The sequence below is a fragment of the Festucalex cinctus genome, chromosome 7 (genome assembly GCF_051991245.1).
Source record: "Festucalex cinctus isolate MCC-2025b chromosome 7, RoL_Fcin_1.0, whole genome shotgun sequence".
Classification (NCBI taxonomy): domain Eukaryota; kingdom Metazoa; phylum Chordata; class Actinopteri; order Syngnathiformes; family Syngnathidae; genus Festucalex; species Festucalex cinctus.
Window position 1 is genome coordinate 4,188,956 of NC_135417.1, and position 17,088 is coordinate 4,206,043.

General features: G+C 38.9%; 1 protein-coding gene across 1 annotated transcript in view; it reads left to right on the forward strand.

The window, feature by feature from the left end:
* The window catches only part of itga8 (integrin, alpha 8), a 55,696-nt gene extending 39,388 nt beyond the window's left edge, over positions 1-16,308 (forward strand). The window contains exons 22-31 of the mRNA XM_077527117.1: positions 437-529; positions 4,727-4,806; positions 5,141-5,221; positions 7,228-7,333; positions 9,257-9,415; positions 12,866-12,982; positions 13,051-13,164; positions 13,322-13,423; positions 15,037-15,159; positions 15,238-16,308. Coding sequence (XP_077383243.1) covers positions 437-529; positions 4,727-4,806; positions 5,141-5,221; positions 7,228-7,333; positions 9,257-9,415; positions 12,866-12,982; positions 13,051-13,164; positions 13,322-13,423; positions 15,037-15,159; positions 15,238-15,327 — 1,065 coding nt within the window. The 3' untranslated portion in view covers positions 15,328-16,308. The remainder of the gene's footprint in view (positions 1-436; positions 530-4,726; positions 4,807-5,140; positions 5,222-7,227; positions 7,334-9,256; positions 9,416-12,865; positions 12,983-13,050; positions 13,165-13,321; positions 13,424-15,036; positions 15,160-15,237) is intronic.
* Positions 16,309-17,088: the final 780 nt, after the last annotated feature.

Here is a 17,088-nt window from a genome sequence, read left to right on the forward strand (position 1 = left end):
GTGAGTTTTGGGTACATGTGAAAGTTTTTGGTTATGAGTGTGAGAGTTTTTTTTGTAAATGAGAGGATTTTTGGAAGCTGTTTGAGGTTTTCAGATGAATGTAAGGGTTTTTCTGTGGATGTGAATGTGTGTATTTGAGGGTTTTTCTGTGTGAGTAAATGTCTTTTAGTGTATATGAGAGGTTTTTAATGAATGAGAGTTTTTTTTTTTCACATGTATGAGAATTTTTTTAGTTAATGTGAGTTTTTTGGCTGGATGAATATGGATGACATTTTGGTGCCAGTGAGGTTTTGGTCCATGTGAAATTTTTGTGGCGATGTGAGAGGTGAATACTATTTGTGGCCTATACAGCACCTCAGACCCTTTTGACCACTCAACTAAATCACCCACCCTTTTTGTGTTGTTTTTTTCCCCCCCATGTCTCTTTTTTTTCCAGTCTCTGGCTCAGCTGAACTGCGAGTACAAGATGGTGAATGAGTCCAGGCTGGTGGTTTGTGACCTGGGCAATCCTATGGTGGCCCAAACGGAGGTGAGTGGATGCACACTGTCAAATCCATCAAGCACTTTTTTTTCCTTTGTCACCTCCCTCCTAAAATCTAGCACTGCATCTCCTCAGCTTTAACACATACTGATTGATTGTTTCCAATGGTTACTGATCATCTCCTTGACCCGCATTCCATTCCACACAATTTTGTTCGCCTTGACTCCGCTTGCACTCCTTGATGACTGACACGTGCAGGGAGCCAAGGCTTAGTAAAGTAACAGGTCTTTATTTTCTGCATAGAGCTCATGTCACTGTCATGACTAGGGTCATGCAAGGGTTATGTTTACTGTCAGGACTAGGGTCATGCAAGGGTTATGTTTACTGTCAGGACTAGGGTCATGCAAGGGTTATGTTTACTGTCATGACTAGGGTCATGCAAGGGTTATGTTTACTGTCAGGACTAGGCATGCAAGGGTTATGCTTCCTATCATGACTAGGGTCATGTAAGGGTTATGTTTACTGTCAGGACTAGGGTCATGCTAGGGTTATGTTAGGGCCATGCACGGCTTATGTTTGGGTCATGCAAGGGTTATGTTTACTGTCATGTCTAGGTTCTTGCAAGGGTTATGTTTACTGTCAGGACTAGAGTCATGCAACGGTTATGTTTGGGCCATGCAAGGGTTATGTTTGGGTCATGACCGTGTGGTCAAGTGTCTGTTTTGAACTGAGGTCAAGTGTCTGTTTTGAACTGATGTAACCAGCATTTAGTTTCAATTCGTAAGACGCTATGTGATGTCAGAAGTTACGTGATGTCAGGAATCTTTAATCTCTTTACCTAGTCAACAGCCAATCAGATAATTCCATGTCAGTCCTGTTACCCACATGTCTAGCCACAACCAATCAGATCGATTCGCTGCCTATAAGCCTGTCTGAGAAGTGTCTTTGTCGGATTATTACCTCTGTCCCTCCGTGCAACACCACGGCCCAAGTTAGCGTAGCGTTTCGTGATTCTTGATACATTCTTGTTGTTTCTCGTCTAGTCAAGTTTGTTCTACGCCTCTCGATGTTATGCGAATAAAGAGTTAAAATCTTATTTGTGTCTGCCTGTGTGGGATCCAACCCCAGAACATAACAGTCACATTAGCATGTGTGTGTAGGATCTTAGGTGTCAATGGCGATGTGACACCAACATTGTTATAAATCAATTATGTGGTCATGTTACACTGCTTGAGGAAAAAAAAGAGTGCATAACGAGGCATGCAAAAGGTGTGTCTGTGTGTGTGGGGGTGTGTCCCACCCGTCCAGATGAGAGTTATTAACTCCCCCCCTTTACCCCCCCTGGATGCTCAGGAATCCACAGGCTTGTGCCAAACATACTTGCATGCACCCCCATGCACACGCTGGCCTATAACGAGTTGTCATCACTGGAGTTCAGTCATTCCTTCTGCTTCATGTCACAGATGTAGCACATCCCCGAGAAGGAATTAGTATGATGGAGCGCAAATGTAAAAAGCAAAAAGTAGAACTTTTCATTAAAATTAATTAGAAACATACTGGCCCTGCGATTGGTTGGCAACCAGTCCAGGGTGTCCCCCGCCTACTGCCCAGAGCCAGCTGAGATAGGCGCCAGCAGCCCCCGCGACCCTTGTGAGGAATAAGCGGTCAAGAAAATGGATGGATGGATGGAGAAACATACTGTGGATGTAACATTGAACGCACCTGCACAATGTTGTTATCCATTACAAGAGCTATGTCAAAAGTTCGGCCAGGGTAATAGGACGTCCCTCGCTCTTATACAGTCCACACCAAAAGAATTGGAACATGAATGTCAATTGTTTTTTTGTTTTTTTTGTGATGTTCTTTTAAAAATATTAATATTAACTCATTCGCTCCCGGCTGTTTTACTGGATTGTGACTGATTTTGCAAGGCCCACAGAATATTGTGGTCTATTGCTATAAAACATGGAACCTATGAAAAAAAAGATTAAAGTCGCTTCTTTCATCAGGAAAAAAAAGTATATATCTGTTTCCATTTTGCAGTAATTAGCATTAGAATATAGCTAAGTTTAATCAGTTTTCACAAATCTATTTAAAATTGTGAGTAATTGAGCTTTTTTTTTTCAACATGGCCCTGGTTGATCTCCTTTGCTCTGCTGCCACCTAATGTGTAATAACTACAATTTCTGCAACCGTTCTTTGCAGTTGAGAGGCTGCATCGAATCCTTCTGTAGGCTCTAGCATAAAAAAAATTAATTAATTTAAAAAACGTATAAATACGTCTTTGGGACACTTAAAATATATTTTTTTTAAATGTGTTATTGGGAGCAAATGAGTTAAATAAGCCTTTACGTGAAACCGGCCCATACTGTAAAAAAAAAAAAAAAATGTTGGGTGCCTGCCTACTGTGCTGAGAAAATATCAATGACATCATCAAGCAGTCGACTTTGACAACAAATAATCAATACTTTAAATGTCAACATAACACCAAAAATGTATTTGTTTTTCCATTTTGAGGAATTTTGAGTAGAGTTGGTGAAACTAAAACCACCTTCCTCACTGGGTAGAACAACCACACTGTTGTGCTTTTTTCTTCTGCTTGCATATTGTATTGAAATACATGAGAAAATCCAGAATATGTCTGCTCCGATAATGGATAGGATTTGATAGTGGTTGTCTACTTATCCATTTACAGTTCATGGCAAAGTATTTTCAGTCTCAGCTTCCCTCTCTGTCAGTGACAGATTTACAATCTCATTAGTGGTGAGGATTGTATACTGAATATATTTGTTTTGTTTTTGCAGTCCGCATCCCAGTGTAGTTTCACTCAATCAGCATTTGTGAGCACTTTGATGTGGATAAGATGCATCTTGATCCATATACTGGCTTAACAATCACATTTTGCAATACTCAGCATTTATTCAGTATTTAAGCGAACAAGATGTAGTTTTAAGGCACGTCAATGATCTTTTTGTAGCTCCATGCTGACCGCAGATGCTCGACTCCGAGGAATAAAACGACAACAGTAAAGATTTAACAGCCGCTTTTGAGATCTGTGACGTCTTGGCTTTGACCGACCCGTTACCCGTTTGCCCTCTTTTGGATCATCAGCACCTGGTTTTTCTCCTGCAGCCTCACAAATGTGTTCCATATAGACGGCCTCAAATCTCTGTGCCCCCACGGGGTTGCTCCTTTTAGTCTGCTTGCTGTCATTTTCACAACCATACGTCAAGGCCTGATGTCCAGCGCGGGGCTGTTGTGTAGTTGGGCGATGAGCGCGCGCTTGCATGTGTTTTGCGTTAGCGGATTCACAAGCATCTTTGCGTGCGTCTTGTCAACACGACAAACTGGATCTTCGACTCGCATAATAGCGGACAAATGGCCGAGTTAATCGGGCCTTTCCTGTCTCATTAATGGACACTGGAGTATAATGTGGCTTTTAAATGGACATATCCAACTTCTTTCTTCTTAACTCATTCAAACCCAAAGACGTATGAATACGTTTTTCAATACTTTGTTCTTCACTCCCAAAAACATATTTATGCGTTTTTTTTCTGTTTTTTTTTGTTTGTTTTTTGTTTTGTTTTGGAGGTTTTTAATGCTAGACCATAAAGATACAGCTTCTGACATGAAGAGGTCATTTAAAGCAATGGTAGTTATTGCAACAACAACAAAAAAAACGGCCAGCAGGTGGCAGCAGAGTATAAGAGATCAGCCACGGCCATTTGCAACGAGCTCTTTTTGCCAATGTTTTCAACAGGTTTGTGAATAATGATGAAATTTAGCTATATTCTAATGCTAATTGCTGCAAAATGGAAACAGATACAAAATATACTTTTTTTTTTCCTAATGAAAAAAAGAGACTCTAATCTTTCTTTTGGTGGGTTCCATGTTTTCATAGCAATATCCATCCATCCATCCATTTTCTTGACGGCAAGGGGGGGGGTGCTGGCACCTATCTCAGCTGGCTCTGGGCAGTAGGCGGGGGACACCCTGGACTGGTTGCCAGCCAATCGCAGTTCATAGCAATAGAACAGAATCTTCTGAATCAGTCAAAATCCAGTAAAACAGACGGGAGCAAAAGGGGGTTGCTTCAGTGAAAATGGATGGGAGTGAAGGAGTTAATCACTGCCAGCACAATAAAAATTCATCTTTGACGTCTACACCCGTCTATGGCAGTGAATGTGTTAACTTGCTTCAACTGTTTTTTTTTTTTGTTTTTTTTTATAAATCTATTCCCCACAGCTGTCTGTCGGTTTGCGGTTTTCAGTCCAAAGGCTTGAAGATGCTGGACCAAAGATTAACTTTGAGCTACAGATTCACAGGTGACACGCCCACCATACACCACATACACACACATATATACACTTACAACACTGTAGAAAGAGATGTTTTGTCTGACATTGTGGACAAGGAAAAAGCTGTTCACACTTTCAATGTGTGTGGCTTTTGTGAGCAATGTCACCATTTATCACACGCACGCTGTAGACTATGGGACATCCCCGATGCCACACAATGTCACATTTGTTAAACACGACGACAGACTAAAATGATCATCGAAGACGCTCCTGTCACTTATATTAGGTCACAGTTTTACAGCATGGCGGGGTTCTGTTTTATTTCCTTGACACCCACTGTGAATATTCACCCCCCACGCAGCTCCAACAAAGACAACCCTGATAGCAACCCAGTCAGCCTGAATCTGGCCATCGTTGCCAAAGCTCAGATTGATTTACGAGGGTGAGTCTTGACATTTTCTTCATCTCTGACATACAAACCATCTGCTTTTATGTTTTTGCTGCTTAGAGCTTTTTTTTTTTTTTTTTTTTTGCTCTGCCACAGTGTATTGTGCATGATTAAATAAAAAAAATACATCTGCTGTAATCATGTGCACATGGGTTAATTGTGAGCCCTCGGCGTGCACACTGATACGCGTACAAACATGTAAACTGAAAACTCGAGACATGAAATGGAAAAACATAAAAAGGTCGGCTGCCATCAAGCACTCTTAAAAAAAAATCAATATCATTTTGCATTACTCGTCCGTAGCACCTTGTTTTTCTCTAATTTTCCATAGTAATCACAAATATGTTTTGTTAAATTATTGTAGTACAGTATTTTGAGGTAAATTATATCGACTTTAATGGTGAAATCCGACTTAAGACGAAATTCTGGTTACATTGCCAGTGTAGAACGGAAGTCGCCTGTAACTCGAGGACTCCCAGTGCTGTCAAGTGATTAAAACTTTTGAACAAATTAATTGCACAATTTTGCATAATTAATTGTGATTAATCACATTTTTGTACTTCTTCTTTTACTTTATAATAGAGTTACTTGAGTAAAATCTTGGAATTCATGTAAAATCATCAAAACACAGACTATTCTAATGTCTTTCTTTGACCAACGGATTAAAATTTTTCTACTAATTAATTGCGCAATTTTCCACAATTAATCGCGATTAATCACAATTTTCTTCTTCTGCTTCTACTTTTTGTTCTTCAAAGCTTGTAGCAGATAGTTGAGTAAAATCTTGGAATTCATGTAAAATGATCAATACAAAGACTATTCTAATGTCTTTCTTTGACAAAAGGATTACAATTTTTCTACTAATTAATTGCACAATTTTCCATAATTAATCGTGATTAATAACATTTTTCTAATTCTGCTTTTACTATTTTTTTCTTCAAAGCTTATAACAGATAGTTGGTAAAATCTTGGAATTCGTGTAAAATCATCAAATCAAAGACTGTTCTAAAGGCTTTTTTGACCAAACGATAAAAAAAATTCAATTAATTTATTGCATAATTTTTCATAATTAATCGCGATTAATCACATTTTTCTACTTCTGCTTTTCCTTTTTTGTTCTTCAAAGCTCTTAATAGTTACTTTAGTAAAATCTTGGAATTAATGTAAAATAACCAAAACAAAGACTATTCTAATGGCTTTCTTTGACCAAAGCGTTCAAATTTTTCTACTAATTAACTGCACAATTTTCCATAATTAATCGCGATGAATCACATTTTTCTACTTCTGCTTTTACTTTTTGTTCTTGCTCTTAATAGATAGTTACTTGAGTAAAATCTTGGAATTCATGTCAAATCATCAAATACAATGCTGCTCCTGTAAAATACAACTGTTAAAAAAAAACGATCAAAATGCACTCAAACAATTCTCAGAACGTCTCGTTTACAGGTTTAGTTCTGCTCACGAGCACCTCACTCCAGCAGCATTGGTTTTGCCAGGCCCCGTGGAGGTAACTTGAGCACGGAACTTTGCTCTGACTAATACGCTCTTTGAATTTGGCTCTGCAAAGAATCATTATTGTCAAATCAGGTTCGTCCGTATCGGATCCAGATTGGACATTTTGGCAGCATTTGAAATGTAATGCGGAAAATCCTATTTAACATGTCCTCAGCGGTTTATAGGAAGGTTCAGTCACGTTGTAATTTGTTGCGCTTGCGTGAGATCAGAATAGCTACAAAGAGGTAAATGTTGATGTGGATCCAGAGTTTCTTCTGATTCAAAACGAGCCAAATGTAAACAATTCAGGTGCTAGTTTGATTTTGTAGGTGACAAATGTTTAACCCTTGGCAAAGCTCTGCACTCACCGACTGTTCTTGTTTTGTCTCTATGTTAATGATCGTCAATTTCCAACAAAGTGTATTTAAATGTGTTAAACAACCTCTGACGATCGTTTACTTTCACGATATGCAATTGTTGAACTCTGTGTGCCGTCGCCTCCCCAGGGTGTCTCATCCCTCTCAGGTGGTGTTGCCGTTTCCACGCTGGGAGCCCAAAGAGAAGCCTGTCAGGGAGGATGACGTGGGGCCACAGGTGACGCACATCTACGAGGTAAACACCTGCATCAAATTAGTGGACCTTACAAAAAAAAAAATAACGCAGAAAGGTCAATTAAAATCTGAGATGTAATGGCTGCTACGAAGGCAGGTGGATGCAGACGAGGGCTGGGTATCGATTCAGATTTCCAAAATCGATTCGATTCGTTATTTGAAAGATAAACACTCCCGAAGTCGATGCTAACTTCCCGTTAGCATTTGCTAACTTCCTGTTAGCGCTAGGTTTAGCGATGTTTTAAAAACAAAGCGTGTTTTGTATTTAAATATACAGTGGCTATAATTCTTCACGTTCTGTATTTAGTTTTACAGTTAACTCCAACTGTGGTAATTAATAGGGATATAACGATATCCAAACATCAAAATACGATATTATCACGCTATAAAGCTCACGATACGATAATAATCATAATATTGTGGGGAGGTTGGCGATATTTAAAAAAGGTCAAAATATTGTAAAAAAAAAAAAAAAAAAAAAAAAAAAAAATTCATTCTAAAAAAAAGCACAATATTGTGCTCGCTTTTGTACATAACATTAATGTTGTGTTTTATTATTATTATTATTATTGTTATGTTAATCCACACAAACATTGAGTTCCTCCACATATTGACTTGCTTTCACCTGACAATTACTGTAGATTTTAAACATAGAAGGGCCAAAACATCCCTAATGAAAATTAAATTGCACTAAAAAACTAGCCACCAGAGGGTGCTAGAACTGAACAATTGGAAATCAACCTGACTTTTTTTTTAACAGATGTGTTCCCTTAAAATATTATGAATATGACGACGACGATATTGTGGCAGTTTTAATATCACGATATCACGATATTGCCATTATCATTACATCGCTAGTAATTAACCAGCTAAACGTACAGAGGGACAACAGAATAACATACGCTACACACTTGCTAGATGCTAATGCTACACAAGCAAAATATGGTGCATTCAGGGTACTTTCACAGTGTCGGAAACTTTGGCTGTCTTCGATAACGTAACGTAACGTAAGGCGAAAATAATCGGCCATTTAGCTCAATTGGCCGATTGTTTTGGCTGATGTTTGAAGGCCAATAATCGGTCAATTATAATGAGCGGCCGATTAATTGGTCGGGCCCTATTTGGCACATTAATTTACAGGGGGGGGGGGGGGGGAAACTATTAAGTATTGATTTATGGTTTTATGAATCGATATTGGGCTATGAAAAGGAATATCGATTCGATATCGATTTTTCGATATATTTTAGACCCAGCCCTAATGCAGACTAGCATGATATTTCAATATGGGATAATTAGCGAGGGGGAAAAAATAGTTCAAAATGAGGTAGAGATAGGAGGGAGGATGGCAGACACGCTGGCGACAGTTTACAATGAGGGCGTCCATGTGCCGTACATGTGATGTCTTTCGATTTTTAAAGGGGCCACTACTTTATTGAACTCAAGCGCTGCAGCATCTGGCCTTTCCTGCAGCTGATAATGATTTTCATTGGCGGTACTTTTCCCACTTGGCAGCTGCTTCTACTTAAGGAGGACAGTTTTGCGCCAGAATTCCTGCCCCGCAGCACCAGGATCATGTCCCGTTTGCATGACTTACCTCACCGTTAATGACCGTTGTGTGTCTACGCGAGAATGTGTGAGTGAGAGGAAAAGGTGGCTTTGTTGAATTGATGGTTCGTTTAAGCTCCTAATTCATCCCGCCTCGTTCCGATGCCAAACAAGTTCCGAAGCTTGTAGATTTGTCTCGTCTCCGTCTGCAATCCCGGCTGAGTGAAGGCCTATTAGCGTTGCGGCGTGCGGCCAAAAAAAAAACCCAGGTGGCCCGTGTCATCACGCCACAGTTATGATAACCTAATTATAGCATATAGTCACTTGAGGCCCACGGCAATAAAACGACTAACTTGTGGACCGCTTCTAACGTCTCCAGCTCCATAACTCGGGTCCCAGTAGTATTCGGGAGGCCGAGGTTGAGGTCGGATGGCCTTCCCGCTTCCGTGACGAGAACCTGCTGTATGCGATGGACATTAAAACGGATGGACCAATAAGCTGTCGGACGAATAGCAGCCTCAACCCGCTTGGACTACAGGTAATCATAAACAGACACTACATGTATACAAACACATACAGTGCATATCAAAAACAAGTCGGAATATTGTGTAGTCCATTGTACTGATGTGGTTTTAAAAAAATAAGTCTCATATCTTTTTCCATGCAAATGAATGGAAGTGTAATTAATCCATTCCAGCAAAACAAGGTGTTGCGTAATGTGTTTTTGTTAGGAAGAATTAAACAGTTTGATGCTTAAAACTACTCTTTGTAACAATTTGCACAAAAATATCTTTACAATAGTCTTTCTATGTGACCATTTGTGACTGGAACATCTTCTAATATGTTATTTGGATTTTTATTCTCCTCACTTTTTTTGCAGAAAAACAACTCCCACATAATACTTCCGATTTACACCGTTCAAATTTCAACTTGCTTCAAAAATTCACACATTCCAGCGCATATATATCGTCTGATTATACGTTTCCTACAGTACTCGCACATTTTGACATTAAATGTCAACTTTTCCCCATTCATTTTCAATAGGACTGAAATTGAACTTTGTCCCACTTTCCATGCCCACTTCCATCCTTACATACAAGTGATCATCATTACCAGCTCTATGCTACTGCTCAGTTCTTTTTATTCATTTATCTTTCCACTTCAATTAACATGTATTTTACATAATTTATCTTTGAATTTACTTCATAAGCATTCAGCTATTGGCATTCAGCTTTCAGCATTCCCACGCAATTTCTCCAGAAATTGCACTTAGTCTAGTTAGTAGATTAACGCTTAAACTGTTCCCAATGGGTACTCCTGCAAGCCCCTGGCCAATAGCTTAAAGAGAGGATTCGGGTTTGAGTTTCACTTTTCGGCCACAGGGGGGCAGTAGCGATTCAAAATATTTTCAAAAAATTTTCTGCATTCAGCACCTTTAAATGTAATGGACATTGTGATGGAACTTTTGGTATGCGAATCTTGGCCACATGGGGGCAGTATAAAACAGATACGTTTACACGGAAACAGTTTGAGCGCTTGATGAAGACGCTTTTTGTTGTTTGTTTGTTTGTTTGTTTTTGCCATAATTTCAAAGCAGAGGCTATGTTGTTGGGAGTACGTTATTTATTTATTTATTTTATGGGCATTATCTTTTGTACAATATTCAAATTCCATCCATCCATCGTCTGAACCGCTTACTCCTCACAAGGGTCGCGGGGGGTGCTGGAGCCCATCCCAGCTTGCTTAGGGCACTAGGCAAGGTACACTCTGGACTGGTCGCCAGCCAATTGCAGCAATACTCAAATTCTCATGTGAAAATATGCTATATAATTTCCATGCCTTAAAAACAAACAAGCGCCATAAATGTGATCAAAACACATCTATTTAATGAGGATATTTCTAGAAGCTGAATTCGCTTTTTTTGTGGGGGTGGTCTCTGAACATAACCCCTGCAGTGGAGAGGGGATTACAGTCACCAGCCACTTTATTAGGTACAGTAATCCCCTCACTTTTTGCAAGGGATAATGACTAAGCCCTGCCTCATAGAGAAAAAAAAAAAAACAAGAATTGGCGCCTGTTTAGACAAGATCACTTCAACACACAGTAGGCCGACAGTACGTCGTCACCAATTACAGTACTGCTTTTCTATTAGCTAGGATTTTGGCACCATGTGGCATTTTAGAGTGTTGTAAAAAGTGCACAAAAAACATAAATATCTAATGGTAGGTGTCACACAAAAGTACTCAAATGAGTGAATTTGTTACTGTACTGTGTACCATTAAGAGAAGTGCATGAAAAATATATCTTGGCAAATGCTCAGTAGCAGAATAAGACTGAAAACTGAGTATTATGGTCTTGGTAAATGTAGATTCTCATACTGGATCTCATTAGATGGCGTTTTTGTAAACATGGAGGAGAAATGCCCCTAAACTGCTGACAAAACATGCCGACAATCAAAGCAGAAGCTTATCCATCTATCGATTGCTGCAGGATTTGTATCCGCTCGTTCAAGAAAAATTCAGCCGTTGTTCTGTCTGCTCCCCGTCGTCTTTGCCAGCTGGCTCAAAAAGAAGATTTTGCTTATTAGCAGAAATTACATTTTGAGTATTTTCCAGTGCGTGATGATAGCATCTGCAGTGTAATTCGGAATGAAAATGGGCACATTTGTGTTTGCATGCGAAGAAAAACGGGACATAACAACACATGAATCACAAATGGGGCTTATGACTGACTTGAGTGTTGTCATCAATCATATTCATGTTTTTCGAGATCAGGGATCTGCAACATGCGGCTCCGGAGCCACATGTGGCCCTTTAGTCCCTCTCCTGTGGCTCCCTGTGGATCTCTTAAAAAATAATAATAATAATAATAATTTTTTATTTTAATTTTTTTAGATAAAATATTCTTTGAATAACAAAAAAAAATCAATTTTTAAAATGTCCAAATATAAGTAAGTTGTCAAGAAAATAGAGACAAAAAGTTGATGAAAATGTTTTTAAAATACCTAAAAATGTCCAAAAAGTGACCTTAAAATATTCGAAAAACAGCAGAAAATTATTATGTACACAAAATTACCAAAAAAAGAAGTCAGAACATTAATTTTAATAAAGGCAGAAAAGAAAATGTTCAAAAAGTCACCAAAAATGTCCAAAAAAAAAAAAAAGACCAAAAAATAACCATAAAATGTATTTACAATTGCCAAAAAAGTAAAGAAAAACAATTGTTAAAAATAAAAAAGGCAGAAAAACAACATTCAAAAAGTAACTATAAAATGACAAAAAATAAAGAAAAATTCCCACAAATTATCATATAATATACACAAAATTGCCAAAAAGAAGGTCGGAAAATTAATTTTAATAAAGGCAGGAAAGAAAATGTTCAAAAAGTCACCTGAAATGTCCAAAAACAAAAAAAGGCAAAAATAACCATAAAGTGTCTTTACAATTGCCAAAAAAAAAAGTCAAAATTCATTATTTTAAAAAAAAGGCAGAAAAACAACAAGTAACTATAAAATGTAAAAAAATAAATAAATAAAAAAGAAGAAGAAATCCCACAAATTATTATATAATATACACATTGCCAAAAAGTCAGAACATTTATTTTTAAAAAGTCAAAAAAGAAAAAGTTTTAAAAGTAGCTATAAAATGTCCAAAAACAAAAGAAGAAATCCCCCCAAAATTGCCATAAAATGTTCACAAAATTGCCCAAAAAAAATATCAGAAAATTGATAGCAAAAAAGGCAGGAAAAGAAATGACCAAAAATAGCCATAAAATGCCCAAAAAAATGAAGAAGAGAGGCAAAAACTGAGCATAATATGTACAAACTGTTTTGTTCATCACAAACAATGTTCAAAGGTTTTGCGGCTCCATACAGATTTTTTTTTTTTTGGCCTTAAAATGGTACTTTTGACAGTAAAGGTTGTTGACCTCTGTTCTAGATTATATCTATTTTTGCAAAGCTGAGTAAACATGTTCTATAAATCTTCAGATTTCATCCCTCCAAGATACTCCTGAACTTCTCGGCTTCCTGAGGAACACCAGCGCTCCTCTTCGCCGCCACAAGCGAGCCGCTAGCACCGCCCACAGCCACAGCGGCAAAACCCTGGTGAGAACCGCGAGAATCGTCGTGCGCCAACTACAGAATCAAAATGTTCACAGGTGTGTCTTCTGCAGAACTGCACTAACATCTCCTGCCTGAGAATCACGTGCGTCGTGGGCCGTTTGGATCGCGGCCAGAGCGCCGTCGTTAAAGTCCGGTCGAGACTGTGGGCGCACACTTTCCTGCAGGTCAGTCTGGTTCCACATCTTTGCTTCATTAACCTTTTGTTTATTGGGCCCGACCTGGATTTGCTGCGTAACGAACCGAAAAAGGTTGAAGTCACAACAAGTCGTGTCAGTTCAGCCGATATTCGTTGCTCAAATGACTTGCGTATTTGTCCCGCAGCGGCGTAATGACCCCTACATTCTCAACTCCACTGTGACCTTCGCGGTCCTGGCCGTGCCTTATCGGGTCCAGCCCCCCTCCCTGCCTCAACGCACCATCTCGGTAAGATTCAGGGACGTTTTTGACTTGGCTCAGAAATGGGTTGGAATTTGTTTAGGATCAGGTCTTTCAGTGTGAAATTTGCCAGGTCTTCCAGCGCTTGCATGGCTTTTCTCGACAGCTCGGACTTGCACCCAAATTTCTACTAAATAACACATCACGGTCCAAAAAATAAAAAATCCATATTGATCATAATGGTAAATGGTAATGGTGTAACGATTGCAGCAGTATCGCGATATCACGGCTATGTCATGACTAGGGTCATGCAAGGGTTATATTTGGTCACTGTTGAGGTCAAGTGTCTGTTTTGAACTGATGTAACCAGCATCTAGTTTCAAACTGGTAAGACGCTATGGGATGTCAGGAATCTTTAATATCTTTATCTGGTCAACAGCCAATCAGATAATTCAATGTCAATCCTGTTACCCACATGTCTAGCCACAACCAATCAGATCGATTCGCTGTCTATATAAGCCTGTCTGAGAAGTGTGTGTTTTTGTCGGATTATTACCTCTGTTCCTCTGTGCAACTCTCGTTATTTCTCGTCTAGTCAAGTTTGTTCCACGCCTCTCGATGTTATGCGAATAAAGAGTTAAAATCTTATTTGTGTCTGCGCTTTGGGATCCAATCCAGAACATAACAGGTTAGAGCTGTCAAAATGAATCGATTAATCGACAAGTAATCTATAATATAATTAATCGACAACTATTTTAATAATCGAGTAATCGTAAACATAGTACAACATCAATCCCCCTTTTTTCATCAACCAATCAGGGGAAAATGCTTTTGTAATACACTTTAATGCAAAATTAAAATGAATCCAATTAGTCGATTAATCGATGGAATAATCGATAGATTAATCGATTCTAAAAATATTCTAATCACTACATTGAAATTGCCACGATATCGTCGTCGCCATTTATGATATTAAAAGCAGCGCATCTGTTATAAAGGCCAGGTTGTTTTCCATCTGTGCAGTTCCAGCACCCTCTGGTGGTTAGTTTATTAGTGCAGTTTAATTTGAATTGGGCATGTCTTGGCCACCTACTTTTAAGAACCCATACTAATCGGAATGGCCAATAAAGGGGAACATAACACGTTTTAGTTCCTCCACAAATTGACTTGATTTACAATGCACGCATTAGCAAGTGCCTCAATATTATTATTATATGGTATTATAAGTTTTTTATATCGCCAACATCCATACAATATAGTGATAATATCGTATTGTGACGGATGGATATTGTTACTTCCTTAGTAAATGATAAATGTGCACTCAAGTAGCGCTTTATCCATAACCATAACAAGCCTCATGTTAAATTCTGTTGTACCAGCTAGCTAACGCTAAGCTAACCTGGGAGGATACGTCTTTGCAGGTCAGTGTTATTGACTTTAGTGAAACATTTTGCAAATACAAAGGATAAGGATTCCTGCTTTTACTTGGTACATTGCCATGTAAACTATACTTAACTTGCGGTATATTATTGTAAACAGTACAATACAGTGATCTTGCAACCTCTCAACTTTGAGGCGGACATGCTAAGCCCACCACACTACCACAACCACAAACTAGAAATAAATGAATACAACTACCCTTTTTTGTGTTGAATGCGTAGATGGGGACACCCGTCTTATGGGGGACACCAGACGTGTCCTTTGCCGTTCCCCTGTGGGTCATCATCCTGGCCATACTGCTTGGCTTGCTAGTACTCGCCGTGCTAACGCTCGCAATGTGGAAGGTACGTATTCAATTTGACACCTTTTCCAACGTCGTCATCTCTCGACCGATACTATGCCAAAACTGTTTTTCCTCTCAGTGCGGTTTCTTCGACCGAGCGAGACCGCCAGCGGGGGACAACATCTCCGACCAAGAGCAGCTGACGTCGGCTCAAACCGGGGAAGCTTAAAACACACATGGAATACATCCTAATAAGGCGGAACTGTGTTTTTGTTGTTTTTTTTAGAGGAACGTGCACCTTCTGACTGAACTCAACCCTAACTGGAGATCTGGAGTTGTTAGACATTTCTCGGCTCTTGTCGACGAACTGGCTTCAGTCTGCATCAGACCAAAGGCCACCATTTTGACAGCACGAATCCAAAGCGCACTTCAGTGGAAGACATTTTTGGGGTTGTGGTGACGAAGGACCACAAGAGAACAGCGTGAAGGAAGATCTTCAACTTGGGTTAAATTAGGCACAAAGATGAGCCACGGGGGGGCTTGAACTGTGCTAATGCGAATGTTAGCTTAAACACTCGCTAGCCACAATATTAGGTACAACTGCACAATAAAACCCTGCTATATAATTTGTTTAAAACGTAGACCGGATATTAGTCTCTCAGTCGAAAAGTATAAGCAAAGCTTATATGCTGTTGTTAGTCAGGGCTTTGGCGCCCTCTTCAGCATCATAGAACAATAACAACAAACTTTTCTTTAGCTTGTGCAAGTGTACCTAATGTTGTGACCGTTGCGTGTTTGCGTGGATGTTTGTGTGCAGGAACTGTACATATTGTGTGCGTGTTAAGTAGGGGCTTCTCTTAAATCCAATGTTCTGTTCTGCGTCACGTGTCACACGCATACAGACGCATTAACGTGAAGGCACAAAGCAAACGTGTATTTATGGAACGTACGTGCAATATTTGAACATTGCGTGATACTGAAGCTTGTTTACACTGGCATTATTTTTTATCAGAGCTTAATAGTGTGTATGTATATACGGAAGTGAGTCCACTTAACATGATAAACTGTTGACTGTGAGTTGTGTTTGAATTTTATGTAATGTTTTTATAGTGTTGTATGTCATACACACACATGTGGGGGAAGTGTCACAAACTGTAAGCAGAACCCTAAATGTAATTGTTTCATGATAGAGTCGTTTTTGTTTTCTATTCATCAACCAGTTGAACTAAAGTGATGTTAATTTAAAACAGCATACATCATATATGGTTATTTCATCACATGCCAATTCATCTGGTGATGTTACATTGAATAATGAAAATCATCTGCGTTCCATTTCGAATGTTTTCTTAGTTTGTAAATGGGGAAAACAGACCACAGACAATAAATCTGACGTCAAAGATGTTTTATTATATTAAGGTCTCTATTTGTTATTTGTCAAATTTGCCTGTCAAACTGTGTTTCACGCCTAACAATTACGCTTCTGAGGAAGAACTCTTGCTCCCCCTGATGGTAAGAAGAAGAACTGAAGAGCTCACCAGTTCCAAAAGTGAGGCTGAACTGTGCCCTCTTAAAGGCAACACGGTGGTGGTTAAAGTCGGAAAATATCATTTAAAAAAAAATATTTGCTATGGTTTAAAATTAGATAGATGTCATGTTTAACCTTTAGGAACTTGTATTGGTAGAACACAAGTAAGTTTGCTTTGAAAGAGTGATCTCACACCCAGAATATTGATTCATGGAAACAAGTTTTTTTTTTTTTCTTTCTTTCCTTAACGTCACACTACCAGTCTACCACAGATTAACAAAGTGGAATTCGACATTGGATACATTTTGAGAGATTTTATTATCTATCCATGGAACCATGCAGCTTTTTTGAATTACATTTAAATGTCAAATTTCTGTTCATTCATATTGGAAAAACATTTTACAGGCCTTCTTTTGTGTTCATGTTAGAAAGCAGAGCACAGTCTTGAATAAAAACTCATAAAAC